The sequence below is a fragment of the Cyrtonyx montezumae genome, unplaced genomic scaffold, assembly GCF_038088225.1.
Source record: "Cyrtonyx montezumae isolate F1298 unplaced genomic scaffold, pur_monq_1.0 scaffold_0, whole genome shotgun sequence".
Taxonomy (NCBI): domain Eukaryota; kingdom Metazoa; phylum Chordata; class Aves; order Galliformes; family Odontophoridae; genus Cyrtonyx; species Cyrtonyx montezumae.
Window position 1 is genome coordinate 51,622,366 of NW_027071824.1, and position 20,491 is coordinate 51,642,856.

The 20,491-nt window shown below is 43.3% G+C and overlaps 1 protein-coding gene across 3 annotated transcripts in view; it reads left to right on the forward strand.

Annotated features, from left to right (window-relative positions):
• Positions 1–3,481, forward strand: part of WASF1 (WASP family member 1) — a 77,973-nt gene extending 74,492 nt beyond the window's left edge. For all 3 annotated transcript variants that reach the window (XM_065735062.1, XM_065735055.1, XM_065735048.1), the window contains exons 8-9: positions 383–1,020; positions 2,591–3,481. In XM_065735062.1, coding sequence (XP_065591134.1) covers positions 383–1,020; positions 2,591–2,748 — 796 coding nt within the window. In that variant the 3' untranslated portion in view covers positions 2,749–3,481. The remainder of the gene's footprint in view (positions 1–382; positions 1,021–2,590) is intronic.
• The last annotated feature ends 17,010 nt before the right edge of the window (positions 3,482–20,491 follow it).

Below are 20,491 nucleotides of genomic sequence, written 5' to 3' on the forward strand. Positions count from 1 at the left end.
TTCACTTCTACTCATTATTTCTAGTGTTCTGGGAGGCTTTGACTGATTGATTTGGTTTAAGTTCTGTTGGTTAAAGCAGTTAATCAGCCACTAGTTCCCTTCAGATAAATAACTTAAAATAAATAACTTTGATATTCTCGGAGTTGAGAGAATAATACCATATGAAACATCTGATAAAGATGCAGGTTTGTTTAAACTTGATTAATAGTTGAACGTGAGCAAAGGTCTGTTGGAAGACTGATGCACAGTATGAATACCTTGAAATCATTGTAGTACTTAATACTCTCTAATGGCCAGTGCTCAATATTCTTAAGTAGTAGAAATTCATGTATTACTATCTTTTCTGCTCTGCAGCTCTAATAACTTTGTCCTGTTATTTCAGTTCTACTACTGGCTTGGTAGAAAACCGTCCTCAGTCACCAGCAACCGGCAGACCACCAGTGTTTGTGAGCCCTACTCCTCCACCCCCACCACCACCACCTCTTCCTTCTGCTTTGTCCACCTCATCGCTGCGTGCTGCGATGACTTCCACTCCACCTCCCCCAGTCCCACCTCCCCCCCCACCTCCTGCTGCTGCTCTGCAGGCCCCAGCTGTGCCCCCTCCGCCAGCTCCTCTCCAGATAGCTCCTGGGGTCCTACATCCAGCTCCACCTCCAATTGCTCCTCCCCTGGCACAGCCCTCCCCCCCTGTCACTAGAGCTGCACAAGTGTGTGAAGCGGTACCAGTCCACCCAGTTCCTCCTCAAGGTGAAGTACAGGGACTTCCTCCGCCACCCCCACCTCCACCCTTGCCACCTCCTGGCATTCGGCCCTCTTCTCCTGTCACAGTTGCAGCCCTTTCTCACCCCACTCCTGTTCTTCATCCCCCTCCCACAACCATTGTCCCTGGCCCTCACGCTCCTCTCATGCCTCCATCTCCGCCATCCCAAGTGATTCCTGCTCCTGAACCCAAACGCCACCCTTCAACTCTTCCTGTAATCAGTGATGCTAGAAGTGTGCTGCTGGAAGCAATACGAAAAGGTATGGAGCAAAAAGAATGACTTAATAAATCCTCATTGGCTTTGGAAGGTGGAGTATTTAACATTCAAGAAGTTTAGAGAAATGCACTTTAGCTCTGTTTCAGTTTTCTCTGAGTGTTGAGACTGCCAGATAGGTGGTTTTTTTTTTTTTTCCAGTTTGTAATTTGCACTTATTAGATCTTTAGTTTTCGGTAGCAAAACTGGTTCTCTGTTAAATTTTGATTAGAAAAAGTGTACATATGTTTATATATAATCTTTGGAGATTATCTGTTCATTTCTGTCTACCTATTTCTGATAGCCTGCAGATTGTGTAGAAGACAAAAACATTTCTTTTCACAGTCTTCTAGATAAAAGCAGAACAGTTCAATGAATGTTTTGATCGCATTATCATATTATCAGTGTGTCACAGCAACATCTAAATGACATTCAGAAATTGCTGCTACAGACCTGGAGGTATTTAGATTGTAGTCTGAACATGTCTCACCACAGTGTTGTTGCATATCCCTGGCTGACAAAGTGCAAGTGAGTGGCGGAAACTCAGGGTGACGTTTTCTGATTATCCAGGGGAGGGAGTTGTATCTACAAACTGACAAATCCGTGCTGCACTCTGAGTGCTGCTGTTGGACTGTGTGGTGTCTTTGAATAGTAGATTTTTCACAATTGCTCCTTGTACTAAATCTTTCTGTTTTTTTCCTGTATATCTACAACACATTATGGACTCTGTACTGTAAAATCTGTAGATAGTCTGTAACACTCACTGAGGTAAATTTTAAGGCATCTACGTACACATGAATTGATAACATTTGGATAGAGAAGTGTCGTTTGTTGAGCACTGACAGTTTTTGAATGCAACTGTAGCAGAGAACATCAGCAAAAAACTAAGGAGAACCTCCTGATACAGTTCAGCTGATCCCTGAAAAACTTTTGACCAAACCTTGCATAAGAAACAGAGGTTCAGTTACCATAGCTTAAATTCCACCCAAGTACATGTGCTATCACCTGACAGTGGAGGGAGACAGATGAACTGTTAAGTACGGGATGTAGGTCAGTCTGTGGTGTCATGAATATAAATCCCCAAATACACAATTTCCATCTTGTTTCTAATTACGTTACCAGCACTTAGCTTTCTTATGTTATCAGTACGTGTTATTTCTGCTTTGTATTTGACACTTAAGTAATATTTTATGTTAAACCAGGCTGCTGCACTATCAAAACTGAGTTATGGGAAATCGTATCTTGCTAGGATACTCAAATATCTTTGACTTCTAATTGAAGCCAAGGAGAGAGAGTATAAAAAGTTTTTGGAAATGCAAGTAGTAAAATGGCTTAGAATGGTGTTAAAAAAAATATGGATGTATTTCTAATGGGAAACTGAAAGCAGGACCGGTGGTCCTATCTGCAGCAGTAATTCTGACATTCCCCTCTCTAAAAGCTGCCAAGAACTTCCTCCTGAGGAGGGCAGTGTCCTCAGCCTTTGCTTTGCTGTTGAAGCATTCAGTGATTCACGATCTAAGTATTTTGTGTCATGTTGAAGCACAACAGTAACACTTTTGTGGTTTGATGTTCTTCAGGTATTCAGCTGCGTAAAGTCGAAGAGCAGCGCGAACAAGAAGCTAAACACGAGCGCATTGAGAATGACGTTGCTACCATACTTTCTCGTCGCATTGCTGTGGAGTACAGTGATTCAGAAGATGATTCAGAATTTGATGAAGTGGATTGGTTAGAATAAAACTAATACATTGCTGTACGCTACAAAATCGAATGCTAATGTCCATTGTGGTGCTTGTTCTTTGAAGGTTTGATGGTCATTTCTAGTGTTTTTTGTATTCTTTTCTTTACATGATTAATCCACATTTTTCTACTTTTCAGTTTACGAACAATTCCTAGTGCATCTTTTGAACTAAATGTTTTACAGTGGCTTTTCTTACACATCTCTTTTTTTGGAAGAACATACTTCGTTCCAATAGACCACTAAGTATTAAGCATGGGCAGCTGTTGGTAGAGTAGCAGTTTCAATTTTTTGGCATATCTTAACTGTGCACTTTGTGAATTTTAAGTTAATGAAGGCAACTGAGATTGACATTCCGAGGGCAGCTGTATGTACTAATGAGCCTTATTCCACTTCTGTAATGTTTGAAAAACATTAAACCTAGCTATTGAGATATCACTGCCTCAGTTACATCTGTACGATAAAAGTACATATAGTTAGCAGCACTGAACACACTGAAAGGAAATTTGATCTTTTGGGGTTTTATTATTGTTTTATTGTTGTTTTTAAATAATTATGGCCTTATTTGAATGTTTAGAGATTCCCTTTCCCTTCTTCCCTTCCAGGTACATATTGTGTGGTACTATTTTTGCCTGCATAATACAAGTTTAATTTTTTTTTTCCTTGTGAAATCTTCTGACTTAAACATGCTGTGTAACTTATGTAACTGTTAAAATAACAGTTTTGATTTAATAAATGGTTCATTTTAAATGTTCCTGGTTGTTGCTTCTTCAGTGAAGCCTGCTTTTCACTGCTGTAACAGGCATACCTGGATAGCACAGGTTCAACCTGCGAACAAGGTTTCTGAAGGTGGGATATGAGGTGTGAAAAGAGTAGATTTAGACTAGGTATTAGGAAGTTCTTTATTACACTACACTTAGGAAGTGTGGTGAGACACTGGAACAGATTCTCCAGTGAGGTTGTGGATGCCCTCTCCCTGGAAGCACTCAAGTCCAGGCTGGATGGAGCTTTGTGCAGCCTGTTCTGGAGGTAAGTGTCCCTGCCTATAGCAGGGGGTTGGAATTAGATGATCTTAAGGGTCCCTTCCAACCCAAACCACTCTACAGTCCTATGTTTCGTAGGATGCAGAGCGATTTACAGAGGATGTGGCTATTAACCCGCTCTTGGGACTGAGCAAACCTCTAGAAGTACAGTGAATAGGAATACAGCAGCTCTTGCAGCTTCGCTGTAACCATAACTTTGTACATAGTGTAATCTAATTGAAGAATTTTTCCACTGCAACAGTAATGCCTTTGTTACATCTGCAGTTTTTCTTTTGGACATTCTAGATGCAGCCTGCACTGTCACTTTGAATGGAGCAGTGTCTCGGTGCCTTGGCTGGAACTGCTCAAAGCTGATGGTCTCAGTGCACCATCACTTCTGCCCTGTAGGTGTGCTGACTGCATCTGGTCTCTTCTAGCTGGGTGTGTTGCATAGCCTCGAGCAAGTAGAGGGGCTCATGTGGGGAAAAGAAAAAACTTGCATAACCACAGTTACCACGTACTTGGCTTGAATATATTAAAAAAGAACCTGATTGATAAATGGTTGCTATTGACCTGTTTCACTGTCCCGGTGATTAATAGTATCACTTCCCAACTGGTTCCCAGGGCAGACAGAGCACTCATTTCATCTGACAGAGTCACACAAAGTAATGAACCTCGTCGGAGAAAAGTCAGGAGTTAAATTCAGGCAGGATTTCAAAGACAGGATTCTTGGCCTTCTGCCATCATTACAGCTTTCTGCCATAGCAACTGGCCTCCAGACAGCGATAGCATGATTCACGAGGACTGAGAGGTGATTGTTGGTTTGAAGAATATTTGCATATACGGGTGTGCTCAAAGCGAGGCCTCTGCAGTCCCCGTGATTTGTGGCCCTCTTACTGGAGGTTCTGTCTGCCCTTCTCATTTGGTGGAATGCTGCTTGTGCCAGTGATTAGCTGTGTAATAGATTATTGATCGCTTTGTCTTGGAAGCTGCAAAATCAAGTCTCCCGTATTGAACTGTTTATAGGTTCTGTTGTTTACCTCTGTACATTTATAGCAGTTAGTTAAAATCAAAGGCTCCAAGTCTGCTGTGGAAGTACTGTCTCAGTAGTGCTGTTCAATGCAAGTAAAGAGAAACCTTTCTAAAACTTCACACCTTTCTTGAGCTGTAAGCTGTGATTGTGAAAAAATTTCTCTCTTGAAAAAAATGGGGGAAGGAAAAGAACAAAATAAAAGCACAGAAAGAAGCAGTGTGCAATGCTGGGGGACAGAACTGGAACAGAAGACTACGGAGTTGCAGAAGTGATCATTTTATCAAGAGGTAAAGTAGCAGTGGAGTGTGGTCATCATGGACAGACTGAAAATAAATAGATGAATGGATGAGAACAAGTACTGAAGAAAACAAAATGACAAGGAGACATAATTTTGGTTCTTTAAAGGCTGCTGTTCACAGTGTAATGTTAAATATGGAGTACCATTAAAGGATTATGTAATCTGTTACGTTGGAACCAGACAAGCAGAAGGCAGATTTAAACTCTTTGATCTGTAGCTGGCAAAACCATCCCTTTGTGAGTGCAGCAGAGGGGTGCTATGGCCAGCACTCAGGGTTGCTGACCCTGTCACAGTGCTGAGCTTTGGCATGTGCTATGGGATGTGGGAGTGTCACCAGGTACTTGTGGCCTCAGCTGCATTGCGACTGGTGTTCTCTGCCATCCTGAGACCAGCTCAGTTTGCCAGCTTGGCGAGCACAGGGTGCTGCTGTGGTGCATAGAAAGCACAAGGGCTTCCTCAGAAAGGCAAGAGGAGCTACTGGGGAGCTGCCCAGCAGCCTGGCCCATTGCTCAGACCTGGCTGCAGCTGGAGCTGCCCTGGGCGCCCACAAACAGCCATCCAATGCTCTGGTCAGACTTTCCATGCAGCCCGTGAATTGCTTCTGGCGTTTACATTCCAATAGGATGCTGCACGCTCTCCTTGTTTTAAATTATTTGTTTTGTTGTTGGTGTTTTTTTTTTTCCCAGGGGTTTAGCAAGCAAACAGTGGGAGATTGAAAAATTAAAGCTATAAAGTGATCTGCATGTTATCAGTAATTATCATGAATCAAAAAAAAAAAAACAAAAAAAACCACAAACAAAACCACTTCAGCTGGCTATTATTTCCCTGATAATGCAATTCTCTGTGCTGACAAAGGTAGGAAACACTCATTTTCACCAGAATGGCAAATGATTTCCTGCTGCGAGCATAATACTGCATCAAGCAGTTGAGAGACCGCATAAACCCAGCTAATAAAGTTGGCGTAAGATATAAGGGCTGTCGGAACGACAACAAAAAGCCTCCAAAGAGGTTCACCCCCTGCAGCCCCGCACCCCGCGTCAGGACAGGCCCCGCAGCGCGGCGGGAGCGCGCTCCGGGCCGGGCCGGGAGGGGGCAGCAGCGCCACGCAGCCGGCGGGACTGAGGCCGCGGCGGGCGGCTCGGGCACCGGCGGGGGAGAGGCGGCTGTCCGCGTCAGGCTGCTCCCGCTTGGACTCAACTCCCGGGAGTCCTGTGGGCGAACACGCGCTAGGAAGACATGGGATCTGTCCGTTGCTGCTGAGCGTGTCGTCTTCGTTTCACAAAATCCCTCGTGGTTCCGCTTGACGGGCTGCTGACCGCCCTGGTGCCTGCAGGCCGAGTAAGGGCAGGTCGGGGCCGGAGCTGAGCACTGCAGCAGTGACCGCTCCTCAGTGGCAGCGACTGTGTGGCCCTGTGCCAAAGCCTGGGGGCATCTCTGGTTCCCATTAAGTTCAGTACCCGATACCCACCTTGTAAATTGCTTCTGGTAAACAGTGGAACCTTCATCAGCAACCGGATATTGAGGCATCTGTGCCTATGATTTCCTTAGCTTGTTTGAGCACAGGTGCTCCTTTTACAGGCTTCAATAAATCAGATGTTATATTGGTTAGATTGCTGGGTTTTTGTGTGTGTCAGATGCCCATGAATTGGATTTTTACTATTGCACGATACTGTACCAAATAACCTTCCTAACGAGAATATTCTTAGCAGTACAGAAAGAAAAGGCTATGAGAATCTTCCCTCCCCTTCTTCTCAAGGAAAAGCCACACCAGGCAGAAACGTTTCAGGGTACACACAGCCTCTATGTAGGCCCTCACTGCCATGCCCTGCCTGTCTGCTCCAGGAACAGGGACCTCCATGAGCACCCTCACATGTTCCTGCTGACAAAGGAGCCTTCCATCTTTCTACCTTTCCTTCCTCCCTTCGATTCTTGTGTTGCTTTACACATTTTGTCCATTGGATGGAGCTCACATGTACTTGGAGAAGCAAATTTAAACGATGCTTGTCTCAATGAAGTTGTTCTGCTACCGTACACAGTCTTGCACTCTACAATTATGTAGGATAGTGAATGAATACAGTTTCCGCGTGGGGTGATCAGATCCTCCTGTAAGAACCTGAATATCTTATCCTCAGTGCCTGAACATCTACGAACTCTAGCAAACACAAGGTCATATGAGGCCTTTGCTGATGTCAGTGCAAGCCTGTAAGGCTAAAGGAATCAAGCACAAGGGCAGCAGTATAAAGTAAAGGAGGTCTTGCAGTTCCTTGTCTTGCACAGTTCGATAGATATTAGACAGCATCAGGTCCATGATTCTTACTGAAATGCATCCTGTACAGTACCCCTCAGAGGCTCCAGAAAAGAGAATATTTGGGTTTTGTTAGTCTAATTTGAACTCAGTAGCATGAATGTCCAAACAGATTGCCTCCCTGCAGATTTTCTGCAAGACTCTTCATCCAAAGTTGCTGTAATTTAGATAAATGCCAACCTGTCTTCACTAAGCTTATAGCTTTGACAAAAGCAGCTATTGATTTTGCCTGATGTGATTCATCCCATATGAACACGCTCAGCTTCTCACTCATCAGCTTGTTACCTGCTGCATTATTACATATTGATTCAGTTATTGGCTCTGTATGTACCACCTGTAGAGTTAGTTGAGTTGTTTGCCAGTTCAGGGGGTGGACTTTCTGTCTTTTACTCCAGTTTTCTCATAGCAAAGCATTTCTGTAGTTTCTCAGAGGAGTGGCATTATTCTCTGTTGGGTCTCATAGGTTTCCAGAATGATCTGAGCAGAAATGGACCCAGATGATCTCTTAAAATTTCTCATAACATGACCGCTCTCAGAACCACAAATCCTGTCCTCTGAGGTTACAGATGCTGACTTGTGCACATACACAATATGCACACCCACCTTAATTCTGCTGCCAGACACCATTACATTACAATTACCATTGATTAAAGTTAATGGGAGTGTCCTAATAGCGTGGACGAGAATTTGACCCCATTTGTTTATCCACATCATTCTTGATTCAATTTGCAGCCTCTACGATGTGATGCTGGTTGGAATAGAGCACGTACAGTGATCGGACCTGAGCTTCTTCAGGAGATTGCTTTCCACTTCCTTATAGTTTTGCCACTATCAGTCCCTGTCCAGCAAGTGACTGCTTACACCGTGTGGGTGGGAAGTGCTCAGCCCAGCAGCACTCTCCCACTGGTCATAGATAACTTGGAATAAAGAGCACCTCCATGGAAATGTAGAGAGATTTAGATTAGGTATTGGGAGGAAATGCTTTGCTGAGTGAGCAGTGAGGCCCTGGCACAGCTGCCCAGAGAAGCTGTGTGTGCCCCATCCCTGCAGGCACTCAGGGCCAGATTGGATGGGGCTCTGGGCAGCTGAGCTGGGGGGAGGCAGTCCTGACCATGGCAGAGGGTGGGATTGGGTGGGCTTTCAGGTCCCTTCCAGCCCAAACCATTCTGTGATTCTATGATTCTATTACTCTGATTCTACAATTCTTTGATTCTATGAAATCACTTCAGACATCTTTCCTGTTTGCCACCAGTTTCCAAACCCAGTTTTAGCTAAAGGAGAAAGGCTGTTCTTTCCGTACTCTTTTTGCATAGTGTCTCCCAGCAAGCCCTCAAGCCCAAGCAGCAGTGCTGCAGTCGACACAGCTGTCCTCAGGCGACTTCAGTTTCTCTGCGACAGCCTGGAGTTCATCTGGGTGCAATCGTTAATAGGAAATGTGGCAGAGCCCCTCCTGCTGTGATGGATGATTGGTGGTGCTGCACCCTAGTGCATGCAAGGTAGGCCTACAAAAGGAAACTTGATTTGAAAACATGCTTGTGTATACACACACAAATTCAGAGTTCAGTGCTTGATTAGGAGGATACTGTCACTCTGTAGGAGATGCTTTGGGGGAAAAAAGCCCTCACTGTATTTATTCACAGGCAATTCTGTATGTGTGGATTTTGTTCTGGAGTGTAGATGCTGTATGAGCTGGAAAGGAATCAGCACCTGACACACAGAAAGCTAATCATGAAGTTACTACAGAAGGCAAAAAATTGTTGCATCTGTAATATCCAAGCACCTGCCATTTCTGTATTTGCACAGAGCAAATACAGAACAACAGTAAAGTATGTTAATGTCTGCTACAGTGATCCAGAAGAGCAGCACTGGAAGAGACCTCATGAGTTTACTCAACCTGTCTCTCCCCTGAATCTGCCCATGTTGCTCCCAGGAGACTTTGCTGACTCACTGTGGAAGGCTGCTGGTGATGACTCTACAAAGCAACATTTCTGTAAGTCAGAGGTGGCAACCACAGGGTTACAGCACAAAGGAGCGTGTGGAAGGAAGGACAACATTTGTGTGATGGATGAAGTCATCTCGAGATGCACAGCTTGACAGGGTGGGATGGGGGACGGGGCAGGTTGACCACAACCCTGTTGCCTATCGATGCCCAGAGTGCTGGAACATCTGAGAAATCGTTGCTATGGCTTTAAGGAGGGTTATAGATATTAAGGCAAGGCCACGTGGGAGTAATCTCAGGAAGTAGGAGCAGCAACTTTTCATTTATGGTGAATTTATGTGAAAACAAACAGAGGTGATGCCAGGACAGAATGTCTGAGTGTCATAGAGTATTTGAAAAGGAGTGGAGGCAGGATGATGTAAAAGCTGGCTTGGACCATTCAAAAATATATTTCTTTTGCCTGTGGGCAAGACAGTCGTGGAGGTAAGTGTGGATATCTCAGTCTGTTTCTGATTAAGTAAAACATAAAATTGCAGACCACAGAGGGAGACTATCTGAAGGTGATTCACCTTCTCACACAGTGAACATGGAGAAGTACTTTGTGAGGAAAAGGTAAGCACTGTAAGTGTAAGTCTGCATCCACTTGAGGTACCCATTTATGTGTATGCCCTAAGTCCCAAACCCAAGAGTTTAGGGACATAACATCCTGAGATTCCCACAAAAAATCCCTTCCATTGTGTTTTTTCCCCTCTGGACCCTTTCCAAACATGACAAAAAGCCACCAGTAGCTTACAGACTCCTCTAAGGAGCCGCAGGAGACAAAGAAAGCTACAGTTATGATAGACCGTTTCATCTTTGTTTGCACCTCTACCAGATGAACTCGCATAACCCTCTTACTTTAGGTTTTCCCAAGTGCAGTGAAGGGAGAAGTGGAACAGAAGTGTTAGGGGAACCAGTCCCCTGTGAGGCAACATCCTCACAGCTCCTCACAAGTGAAACCCCATTGCGAGAAGCAGGCTAAGAGTCTGCTTTGGCATAAAGAGATTTCTGCTTCCTGTGTGATGAATGAGCTTCACTGACACCAGTCAGACATCAGACATGCTCAGCATGCTCCCAACCACTCTGGTAAAGCAGCAAGTGGTCATTTTAGACCAAGAACAGCAGGATGGAAGTGCATTATTAGGAAGCTTTCACCAATATGACAGGCATCCTACAGTTAGGTAAAAGGTCTCAGTTGTAATGACTATGAAGGCAGAGTCAGAGCATTTCCTAATTTATAAAAATGCCTTATGGAAGAAGAAAAATGGAGACTCTCCAGGGGGCACAATAGTGGCCAGTGCAAGAGTGGGTATTCACCTAAATAAGGTGAGAGGGTGGCTATGCTTTGCAGAGCTGCTGGGTCTTTATTTCCTAAAAACATATCTCCCAGCTGAGGGAACCTGCAGAACTGATGCTGCTTGGCAGCATGGCAGCTGCAGTCAAGTTGGCTAATTTTTCCAGTTCCATTTCAGATGAAGATAATGCAATTAGCTGTTCTAGTTCACGAATAGGCAGCATCCAATTACTCTTACAAACCTCTATGTATGCATCATGAGTGAGACCTCATGAAATGGGATGGTCTGTACATACCTATCTCCCAGAAGACTGCCTTTGGCTGTAAGGAGCAGCTCAGGACACAGGGGGCAAGGAGCCATGTAGAGCTGAAAGGCTGCTCAAAGTCTTGGGCTTGTGCTTGGCACACTGATCACATTTAATCCCCAAATTCTCCCTGCAAAAGTCTTTCTGATGTGTTTATTTTAGCAGTGTAATTCAATCAACTTTATTATTTTCTGTGGGCCATTTATAGAACACTGAGTGTACAGAAAGGTTGAAACCTTAAGTTATTTGTCTCCCATTTTCTTTATTTGCCACTGCACAAGTACATTTAAGACAAAATACTCCATTGTTTGGAGAAATCATAAGTACTTTAAAAATTTAACTAACTTCCTACAGATTAAGAAGAATTAGCACAGTCTCAAAATTCAGAGATTGCTATTGAGAAGGAGAAAGCTCTGTGGATTTACTGTTACACTTGTCTTCAATTTCCAACAGAAGAAACTTCTTTTGACAACACCTTAATATTATCTAGATGCACTTCTTTCTATAAAAAGCAACACCAACTAGAAGTGACAAATTATATCTGCCTGCAAGTATAAAATCACATCTCACTGTGACGCAAAGGATAACGTGTCACTGAAGGTGATGATTAGAGACAATCAGTCATTCAAAGCATGTCATAGTTCTAATTACATTTTATAGAAGACTCAACCTTTATTCAAACAATCTTCATTTTGGAGAAGCTTGCAAAGCCTCTCCTTCTGCCTCAGTTTTAAACGTAATTATTAATCTGTGTGCCATTACCTTGTCAATGAGAATGAGAGTATGGATCCATACAAAATATGCCATGTCTCAAGAAAGACAGAAATTTCTCTTGAAAGTTATTTCAAGAGCTTTTTCCAAACTTGGCCTGAAGAACCTCAGTCTTTCAACTCACCAACAAACAGAAGCAACCAAGCAACAAGCAGGCCACTTGGATACACTCCTTCCTGGGGACGAACTTCGTATTAAAACAGCCTGGGGTAGAGAGTGAGTGGCAGGAAAAGAACCGGAAAATATTCCCTCAGTTATGATTTTCCCTTTCTTCCCCTGGAGCTGCTTGACCTCTTGGTTGGGCCCAGGCTGCTTCCAGCAACCCTCAGCCCCACGGGAGGGACAGCCTGCAGTCTGGTGCCTGGCTCTAAGTACTCTGGGGATAAAAGCATGAAGTGAGCCATCGCCTTGGTACTTGAGGCCCGCAAGCAAGATCTCTGAGGAGACCATATTTAGGAAAAAAATGCCTAAATTATTTTTCTAATTCTGATCCTAAGTATCTAATTCTCAGTTTTATGCACGGATTCTTCTTTAAATATCTGGCCCTTGGGGCTGCCATCCTACGGATTTTACATAATAAACAAGGGAAATGAATGATCCTCTTTCCCTTCTGAGTAAAGGTAAACACACAAAAATGTTTATAATCAGGAACTTAACTCACTCAGCACTGTTCCTTTTTCTTGATTACATAAGCGTAACTCCTATTTACATGTTTATGAAGAAATACAGGGATACAACTTAACTATCAAGAGATATCTCTATCAAGAGATAGAGCTCCACTCAGAAAATGTTCCCGTAACGCTCACTTGAATTTGCTGTTTCCACTCAACACACCTAATACTTATGTGCACTAGCAACAGGCAAAAGCTGTGAAGCAAAGTGCATGCAAATATTGGCAGATGTTTTCCTAGGTATTTTCCTGACATGATCATCAGCCAGATTATGAACACTTGCACAGCTGTGAGATCAAAAGGAAGCTTGTATTGGATGACGCTTCTGCAGGGAAAAGCACCGCCAGGAAATGCTGCAGTAATAGAAGTATCCTTTACAAAATGCAGCCTTCTGGAAATGGAGAACCTTAGCTCAGGTCATGTCAAACAGTATGGGAGCAATCTGTTGGTGTGGATGGCAGAAAGCATGTGGAAAGACATGGAAAAAACAACAAATATGAATAGGATGTAACCAAAACAGAAGCAGCATCTCTTGGTTTGTGTAGTATTGGGACATTAGAATTGTTTCTTTATTTTAATGGTTTTGGTCTTTTCTGTAAGTTTGATGCACCATTATTGAATGTGGAAAATTCCTGTCTGGGGCCCAAATAAGCATCGAAGAAACACACAGCCTGTGTTTCCTTTGTTCAAAAACAAAAGGGAAACATCAGTTCCTAAAGGAGATGTGAAAGGACCATGGATTGTGGTAGGTGACAGCCCTGTTCTGCCCCACACTTCGTGCCATGGGGCACAGAGGGGCAGGAGGAGTAGAAAGGGGACATCATGCTGTTGGAAATGTCATACAGGTGATTACCAAGCCTGGCCTTGTGAATAATAAATTAATTACTCTCAGAAGTAGAGTGAAAGGTACAGGCTTGAGGAGGAGTGACTGGAAAGCTGTCTGATAGAAAGGGACCTTGGTGTACTGATGGAGTCAGCAGAATATAAGCCAGCAGTGTGCCCAGGTGGCCAAGAGGGCCAGTGGCATCCTGGCTTGTATCAGGAATGGCATGGTGAGCAGGACTAGGGAAGTCATCTTGCCACTGTACTTGGCACTGGTGAGGCCCCACCTCGATTACTGTGTATAGTTTTGTGCACCTCAGTACAGAAAGGACACTGAGGTGCTGGAGCAGGTCCAAAGAAGGGCAACAAGGCTGTGAAGGGTTTGGAGAATATGCCCTACAAGGAGAGACTGAAGGAACTGGGGCTGTTTAGTCTGGGGAGGAGGAGGCTGAGGGGAGACCTGGTTGCTCTCTTCCAATATCTGAGAGGTGCTTACAGTGAATGTGGGGTTGGTCTCTTCTCACTGGGGACAGGTGACAGAACGAGGGGAAATGGCCTTAAGATGCACCGGGGTAACTTTAGGTTGGATATCAGGAAATACTTCTTTACAGAAAGGGTTGTTAGGCACTGAGATAGGCTCCCCAGGGAGGTGGTTGAGTCACCATTCTTGGATATGTTTAAAAACCATTTGGATGTGGTGCTCAGGGACATGATTTAGCGGAGGCTTGTTAGAATTAGGGTAGTATGGTTAGGTCATGGTTGGACTTGATGATCTTTAAGGTCTTTTTCAACCTGAGTGATTCTGTGATTCTGTGATTCACAAGACTCTACGGTAAGTTGGGCAGCTCAAGGAATCTGTCTACAGTTGCAGCTGTCCACGCAAATTGTCTAAGATTATCATAGCATGATTCTGCAATGAAGAAATGCTTTTTGCTTCCCTTGTGCAACATCAGCATGGTGCTGGAAAAGTGCACCACATCCAGCTGATGCATTCATGTTGTTGTATGGGATACCTTGAGCCACTATTCTCTCCACCTGATGCAAACACAAGCATGTTCTTCTTTTCCATTTCTCTTTTTCTTCCACCACTTGTACTATGACACCATCAAAGTAGAAAGAATAAAGGAGTTGTTAATCTGCAGGAAAAAAAATGTCTTTGCTAGCAGAATTTGATATGGATTCATCACACACAGACCAAAACATGGCTTTGGTTCCCTTCTCTTTCTATGTTTTTACAATGGAGCTATTGGCACAGGCAGGCAGACACATCGAGTATCACTGCTGGCTCAGTGCTTACAGTCCCCAGGCATTGTTGGTAGCAGCTTGGTAATTCTGATGTGGGGTTACTGCCCTCAGTAAATGTAACTGCCCCCAGGGAGTGTTTTCCATTCATGTTCAGAGGAAGGAGGTTAAACACAAGGCAAGCACTGGAATGTGAACTGGTTTGCCACCCAAGGGAGTTTTGTGTGGCACTATGCATCAGCTTACAGGACAAGAGCTGACTCCCATGCTTCCAGCTATCCTTACCCTAGCAGCTCCCAGATGTCTTCGTTTAAGCTGGGATGGAATTGTTTTATTTAAAGTGCATGGTATGATGCTATTTTGCTGTTGTTGTTCTATGAGAAAAACAGTGCTGATAACACCCTGATGCTTATAGCTGCTGCTAGCAGAGTTGTACAGAGCCAATGCCATTCACAGTGAAGAGCCCAGGGAGCTGGGAGTGAGCAGAATTAAAACAGCTGGCTTCAACTGGTGGAGGGAATATTCTGCATCATACAGAACAGATTGTGAAGAGGATGGAAGTTCATTGTTCTCTTCTGTTGCTTGGGGGGCTAGCTGGGCATTGGTTGGTGGGTAGCAAAGTTGTTGCATGTGCATCACATGCTGTATACAGTCTCTCTCACACACACATATATATAGTCATAACTATTATCCTTTTCCTTTTCTCTATCTTAGTAAATAGTTTTATATCAACCCACAAGTTCTACCGTGGTGTTGTTTTTTTTTACCCCAGTTTTCTCCCCATCACACTGAGGATGTGTTTAACCCCTCCCGGGTTAAACCACAACACCAGGGAATGACTCATGTCACCCCGATGAGGAACATGCAGTGCAGAGACACCTCACAGCTCAGTGTTCCCCACAGCATCAGTCCCACGATTTACACCCAGTGGTGAGCTCCAGATGTGCTCAGCATCCCAGCAGAGCTGAAACACAGCTGCTCAGTTGCTGCTTTCCCTCTGGTGTGCACGTCTCTGTTGTGAAGCAGCAGGAAGGAGAAAATGTGGTGTTTTTTCTCCTTGTCTTTTTCTCTTTTAAAATGAGTGTCGAGAAAGATGGATGAAGAGCTTAGAAGCAGCAGCACTATCAGAAATTATTTGTAGTTCATTAAAAAAATCCTTTAAAAATTACTGCAGCAGAATGGAAATGAGAGCTTCTATTACCTCACATTGTGTTATTTAATACCTGTGGTTCACTACATTCATAAAAATCTGCACATACTCAGTTTTCAGGTTTAAAAGTGTTTTGTCATTTGGTTTGGTTAGCTAAAAAAGGGTTTTTGTTTGACCTGTGATTTTGAATCCTGCTGTTTTTTTTAATATACAGTGATTCATACACAACAGCCTGCAGAGTTGTTCTCATTCCATTTGCAGTGGTGTTATACCAGTGATTGCAGCAAAAACCCAACAGGAAACCAAGTGCTGTGTGCTGCTTTCAGACCAGCTCTGGACCAGCTCCTGCTCACCAGAGCTGTACTGCTCTCTGCAATTACTCCCACCAAAATTATGAAGCTGAGGACAGAGAGAGACAAATCACATATGTGAAATTACCAGAATCTGGCCTTTAGAGACACTGCAAGTCTCACATTATTTTCAAGTTTAGTAATAAACTATAGGTTTTTAATGAAAATTGGAGCTAAGACTGAGGACTTCCCATCTCAAAATTGTATGGTTTTCAGTGAGACAGTCATAATGATACTATAATTATTCTATGATTATCTTAGCTCATTTGTGATAGATACTGCTTTAGTGAGGGCAGACTTGTAACTTTCAGACCAACGTTGATGTTGTCTACCTCAGAATGAAACAACAGAAGAGTTTTTAAGGGTATCAAAGTTTGAAATTTCATTTCCTTTTCTGGCTAATACTGCATATCCTATATCATTACCAAACATCGAGCCTGATCCTTGTACCTAACTCAGCATACATTTTTTCCCCTGAAGGATAATGTCATTGAGTTGAGAACATGAAATACAGTAAGCACATGGGCCCACAAGTACAAGGAAAGCTCTGTGCTCACTGGTGGTAACAACAATTACTATTGCAATTGTGCAGCCCTTATGCAGACAAAATTGCTCATCGACTCGTGGAAATACAAGATCAGACACACTGTACCTGATTGTCCTCAGCAGCATTACAGGCAGTGACAGCAGAAGGGTGGCTGATTCCACGTTAGGTCTTTGTGAGGATTAAGGGGATGCGTCTTCCCTGGACTGGAAGTAGGGATTCCAGGAATTCTCATTTGTCTTCCAAAAATCATTTCATGAGCAAATTAGATGTCACTGGCCTGACAACACGAGAGTTTGTGGATGAAGATACTACAAATGAAATACCATTTTTTTTTCAAATAAATGTCTGTTTAAAATGTTTCACACAATCACAGAATTGTAGGGGTTGGAAGGGACCTCCAGAGATCATGGAGTCCAGCCCCCTGCCACAGCAGCTCCCTAGCCCAGGTTGCACAGGTAGGCGTCCAGGCGGGTCTGGAACGTCTCCAGAGAAGGAGACTGCACCACCTCTCTGTGCAGCTGTGCCAGTGTTCCTCACTGCACTGGGAAGAACTTCCCATGCACATTTGTGTGGAACTTCCTATGCTTCAGTTTGTGGCCATCTCCCCTCTTCCTGTTGCCACACACTGCTGAGAGTTGCTCAACCTTGTCACTTTGCCTCCCCCTCCTCAGATATTTATAGACATGGATCAGATGTCCTCTGAATCTTCCTTTTTCAAGGCTGAACAGACCCAGGTCTCTCAGCCTCTCCTCACAGGGGAGGTGTTGTACATCCTTGTCCATCCTATCGGGGAGCCCGATACAAAGAACTGGATACAACACTCCAGGTGAAGCCTCACCAGGGCAGAGTAGAGGGGGAGGATCACCTTCCTCGACCTGCTGGCCACACTCTTTTTAATGCACCCTAGGATCCCATTGGCCTTCTTGGCCACCAGGGCACACTGCTGGCTCATGGCCAGCCTGTCATCCACCAGGACATCCAGGTCCCTCTCCTCAGAGCTCCTCTCCAGCAGGTCATCCCTCAACCTGTACTGGTGCATGTGGTTATTCTTCCCTAGGTGCAAGACTCTACACTTGCTCTTGTTAAACCTCATCTGGCTCTTTTCTGCCCAACTCTCCAGCCTGTCCAGGTTTTGCTGAATGGTTGCACATACTTCCAGTGTGTAAGCCATTCCTCCTAGCTTTGTGTCATCAACAAACTTGCTGAGGGTGGACTCTATCCCCTCATCAGAGTCATTGATGAAGATGTTGAACAGGACCAGACCCAGCACCGATCCCTGAGGAACACTGCTAAGTATAGGCCTCCAACTGGACCCTGCGTTTTATTTGTTTTTTATCAGTAAAAATCTCAACAGTGAAAATAGAGGTGTCATGCAACACAAAATTCCTAGGTTTGCCCTATCAGGAATTGTGAATACTACCAGAAGCTAAGGCCCCTGAGAGACCATGAAGTCTACTTCATCTTATTCCTCTCAGTTAACCACTGTAGATAGGCACTTTCTTTGGAAAAGAAAGGCTGTTTTTACTGCAACGAGGTTGATGTCAATACCACTGTCAGGGATAACCAAAACTCAACAGAACACCCTCTTCCCTTTCGCACTAGCCTTTCTCTGAAATTATGAGACAGTAAAAGCTTTCTGAAGAGAGTATGTAGAAAAGAACACTTGTATTGTCCCAATGAAATGAATGAATAACCTTGCTGAACACAGATCTACTTCCTAGTAGAGGGGAGGGGAAGAATTCTGAGGAAAATACATTGGAATTGTTGTGTTTTTTAACAGGAGTAATTCAACTTCATTTTGTAGATAGAAAAAATTACCGGGAGAAGTGCTAAAATAAAAGCATGGTCATGTATTAAAAATCAAAGCCAGTGTATGTTGAGTGAAACAGTGGAAAATGATCAAAGTTTTCAAATCTTGGATTTTTATTGCCAAAGTAGGGTTCTATCCCACTAAGATTTCTATGGATAATTTTTACATGAGTTGTAGCTTACTGAATTCGTGGTGAAAGTTAGTTCCTGATAAAGTCAGTGGAGGAGATGGGCATTAGTGCTGTTCTCCAGCAGATTTTATCTCCTTAACTTCAGTGCTCAGAAGTAGACGTTAAGTTTCCTTCAGTCTTTTTTTTTTTTTTTTTTTGTATCAAGGACTTATGAAACTAAAGCCTAGGGGATGGTAAATTTTCCAGTTTTACCAGATTTTATCAGATTTCACTGGTTCAAGATACTTGCTGGTTTTACCTCTTAGCAGTTAATATCAGTGGTAGAGCACCTTTGGCCAAGTCTATACAAGCTGCTGGAGCAGGGCCAGGATGAAATCTCAGGTGTTCTCTGCAATTACTTTTGGCCAACTTGCCAGTATGGTCTATCACACATACCAAAAAATGAAAAATTCTGGGGTTTTGTTGTTTTTTACAGCTGAAAAGGGGGGAAATATTCTTTCTCGCAAACAACTTTACAATTGGACCTATAATTTGGACCTGTCATAAGATCTGTTTTATATTACATTTGTAATATCACCACGAGGGTGCCCTGAAGAACTATCACATTATCATAGATTGCAGAACAACTTGAGTTGGAAGGGAACCTTTAAAGGCCACCTATCCCTACCCCACTGCAATGAACAGAAATGTCTAAAGCTACATCAGAGTGCTCAGAGCCCCATCCAGCCTGACCTTGAATGTAATTCAGGGATGGGGCATTCTCCACCTCTCTGTGCATCCTATTCCAGTGTTCCAATACACTTCTCATAAAATATTTGTCTTATATCCAATATAAATCTCCCTTCTTTAGTTTGAAACTATTTCCCTTGTCCTATCACAGCAGATCCTGCTAAATTCTGTCATCTTCTTTCTTATAGCCCTTTTTTAGATACTGAAAGGCAGCTACCAGGTCTCCCTGGAGTGTTCTCTTCTCCAGGCTGGACAGCCCCATTTCTCTCAACCTGTCCTCTTAGGGGAGGTGTTCTACCCCTTGGAACATTTTTGTGCCTCCTCTGGGTGCTCTCTGACAGATCCATTTCTCTCCTCCAACAGATCCATTTCTCTCCTGATGCCTGAATGCGCCTAAATGTATTCATTGATTACAGTGTCACATTTGTGATTATTTGAACTGATAAAAATAATGGAGATACCTGAGTCTGGAATATATTTTCCAATCAGATCACACTTAAAATGAAACATCTTTGTATTATCTGTTAAATTATACTGTTTTCTCATAATATGTATTTTCACAGTAGTACGGTGTTACTCATTCATTTGTTGTGCTGTCTGCTCCAGCAGGGAGGTGCCTGATGTGCTGCCACTCATAAGCTGGGAAACATACTGGTGCAAACTCTTTATATAGCACTATGCTCATTAGATTAATCTTAAATACAAATTGAAATGGAAGTGACAAGGTATCACATAGTCATAATGAGAATAGATATAAATAAACAAGAAATAATATTGGTTTTGCAATATGCTGCACATCTTGTTGCTTTAAACAAATCTGTTGCCTGTGAATTTGAACCTGAGTGAAGAAATGTTTTCAAAACTCCGAACAGTATTGACCTCTGATGGGCTCTTTGAAGCCGCTAGCTATGGGATTATCTGAAAACTGTGTACTGCTCTGAGACAGGGAGACAGCAAAGATGCACTTAAATGATTTTCCTACAGCACACAGTCAAAAAAAGGAGGGGGAGGAACATTCATATTACCCACAGAACTGAAGTTTTATTATGGTATTAGCAATTTATTATGGAATTATACAGGCTTTTAGTAAAAGAGACTTTTTCCTCTTCTTTTTCCTTTCTTTTTTTTTTTTTTACCTGCAATGTTAGACTGTAAGAAGAGCACAGCTTTGAGTTTGATTTTCCCCCACAGTTTAATAACTTTTAAATATGGCATCATCATAGAGCACTAGCTTATAAATTGAAAATGAAACCTACAGGAAGCCTGGAGTATAATTGTGTTTGGCA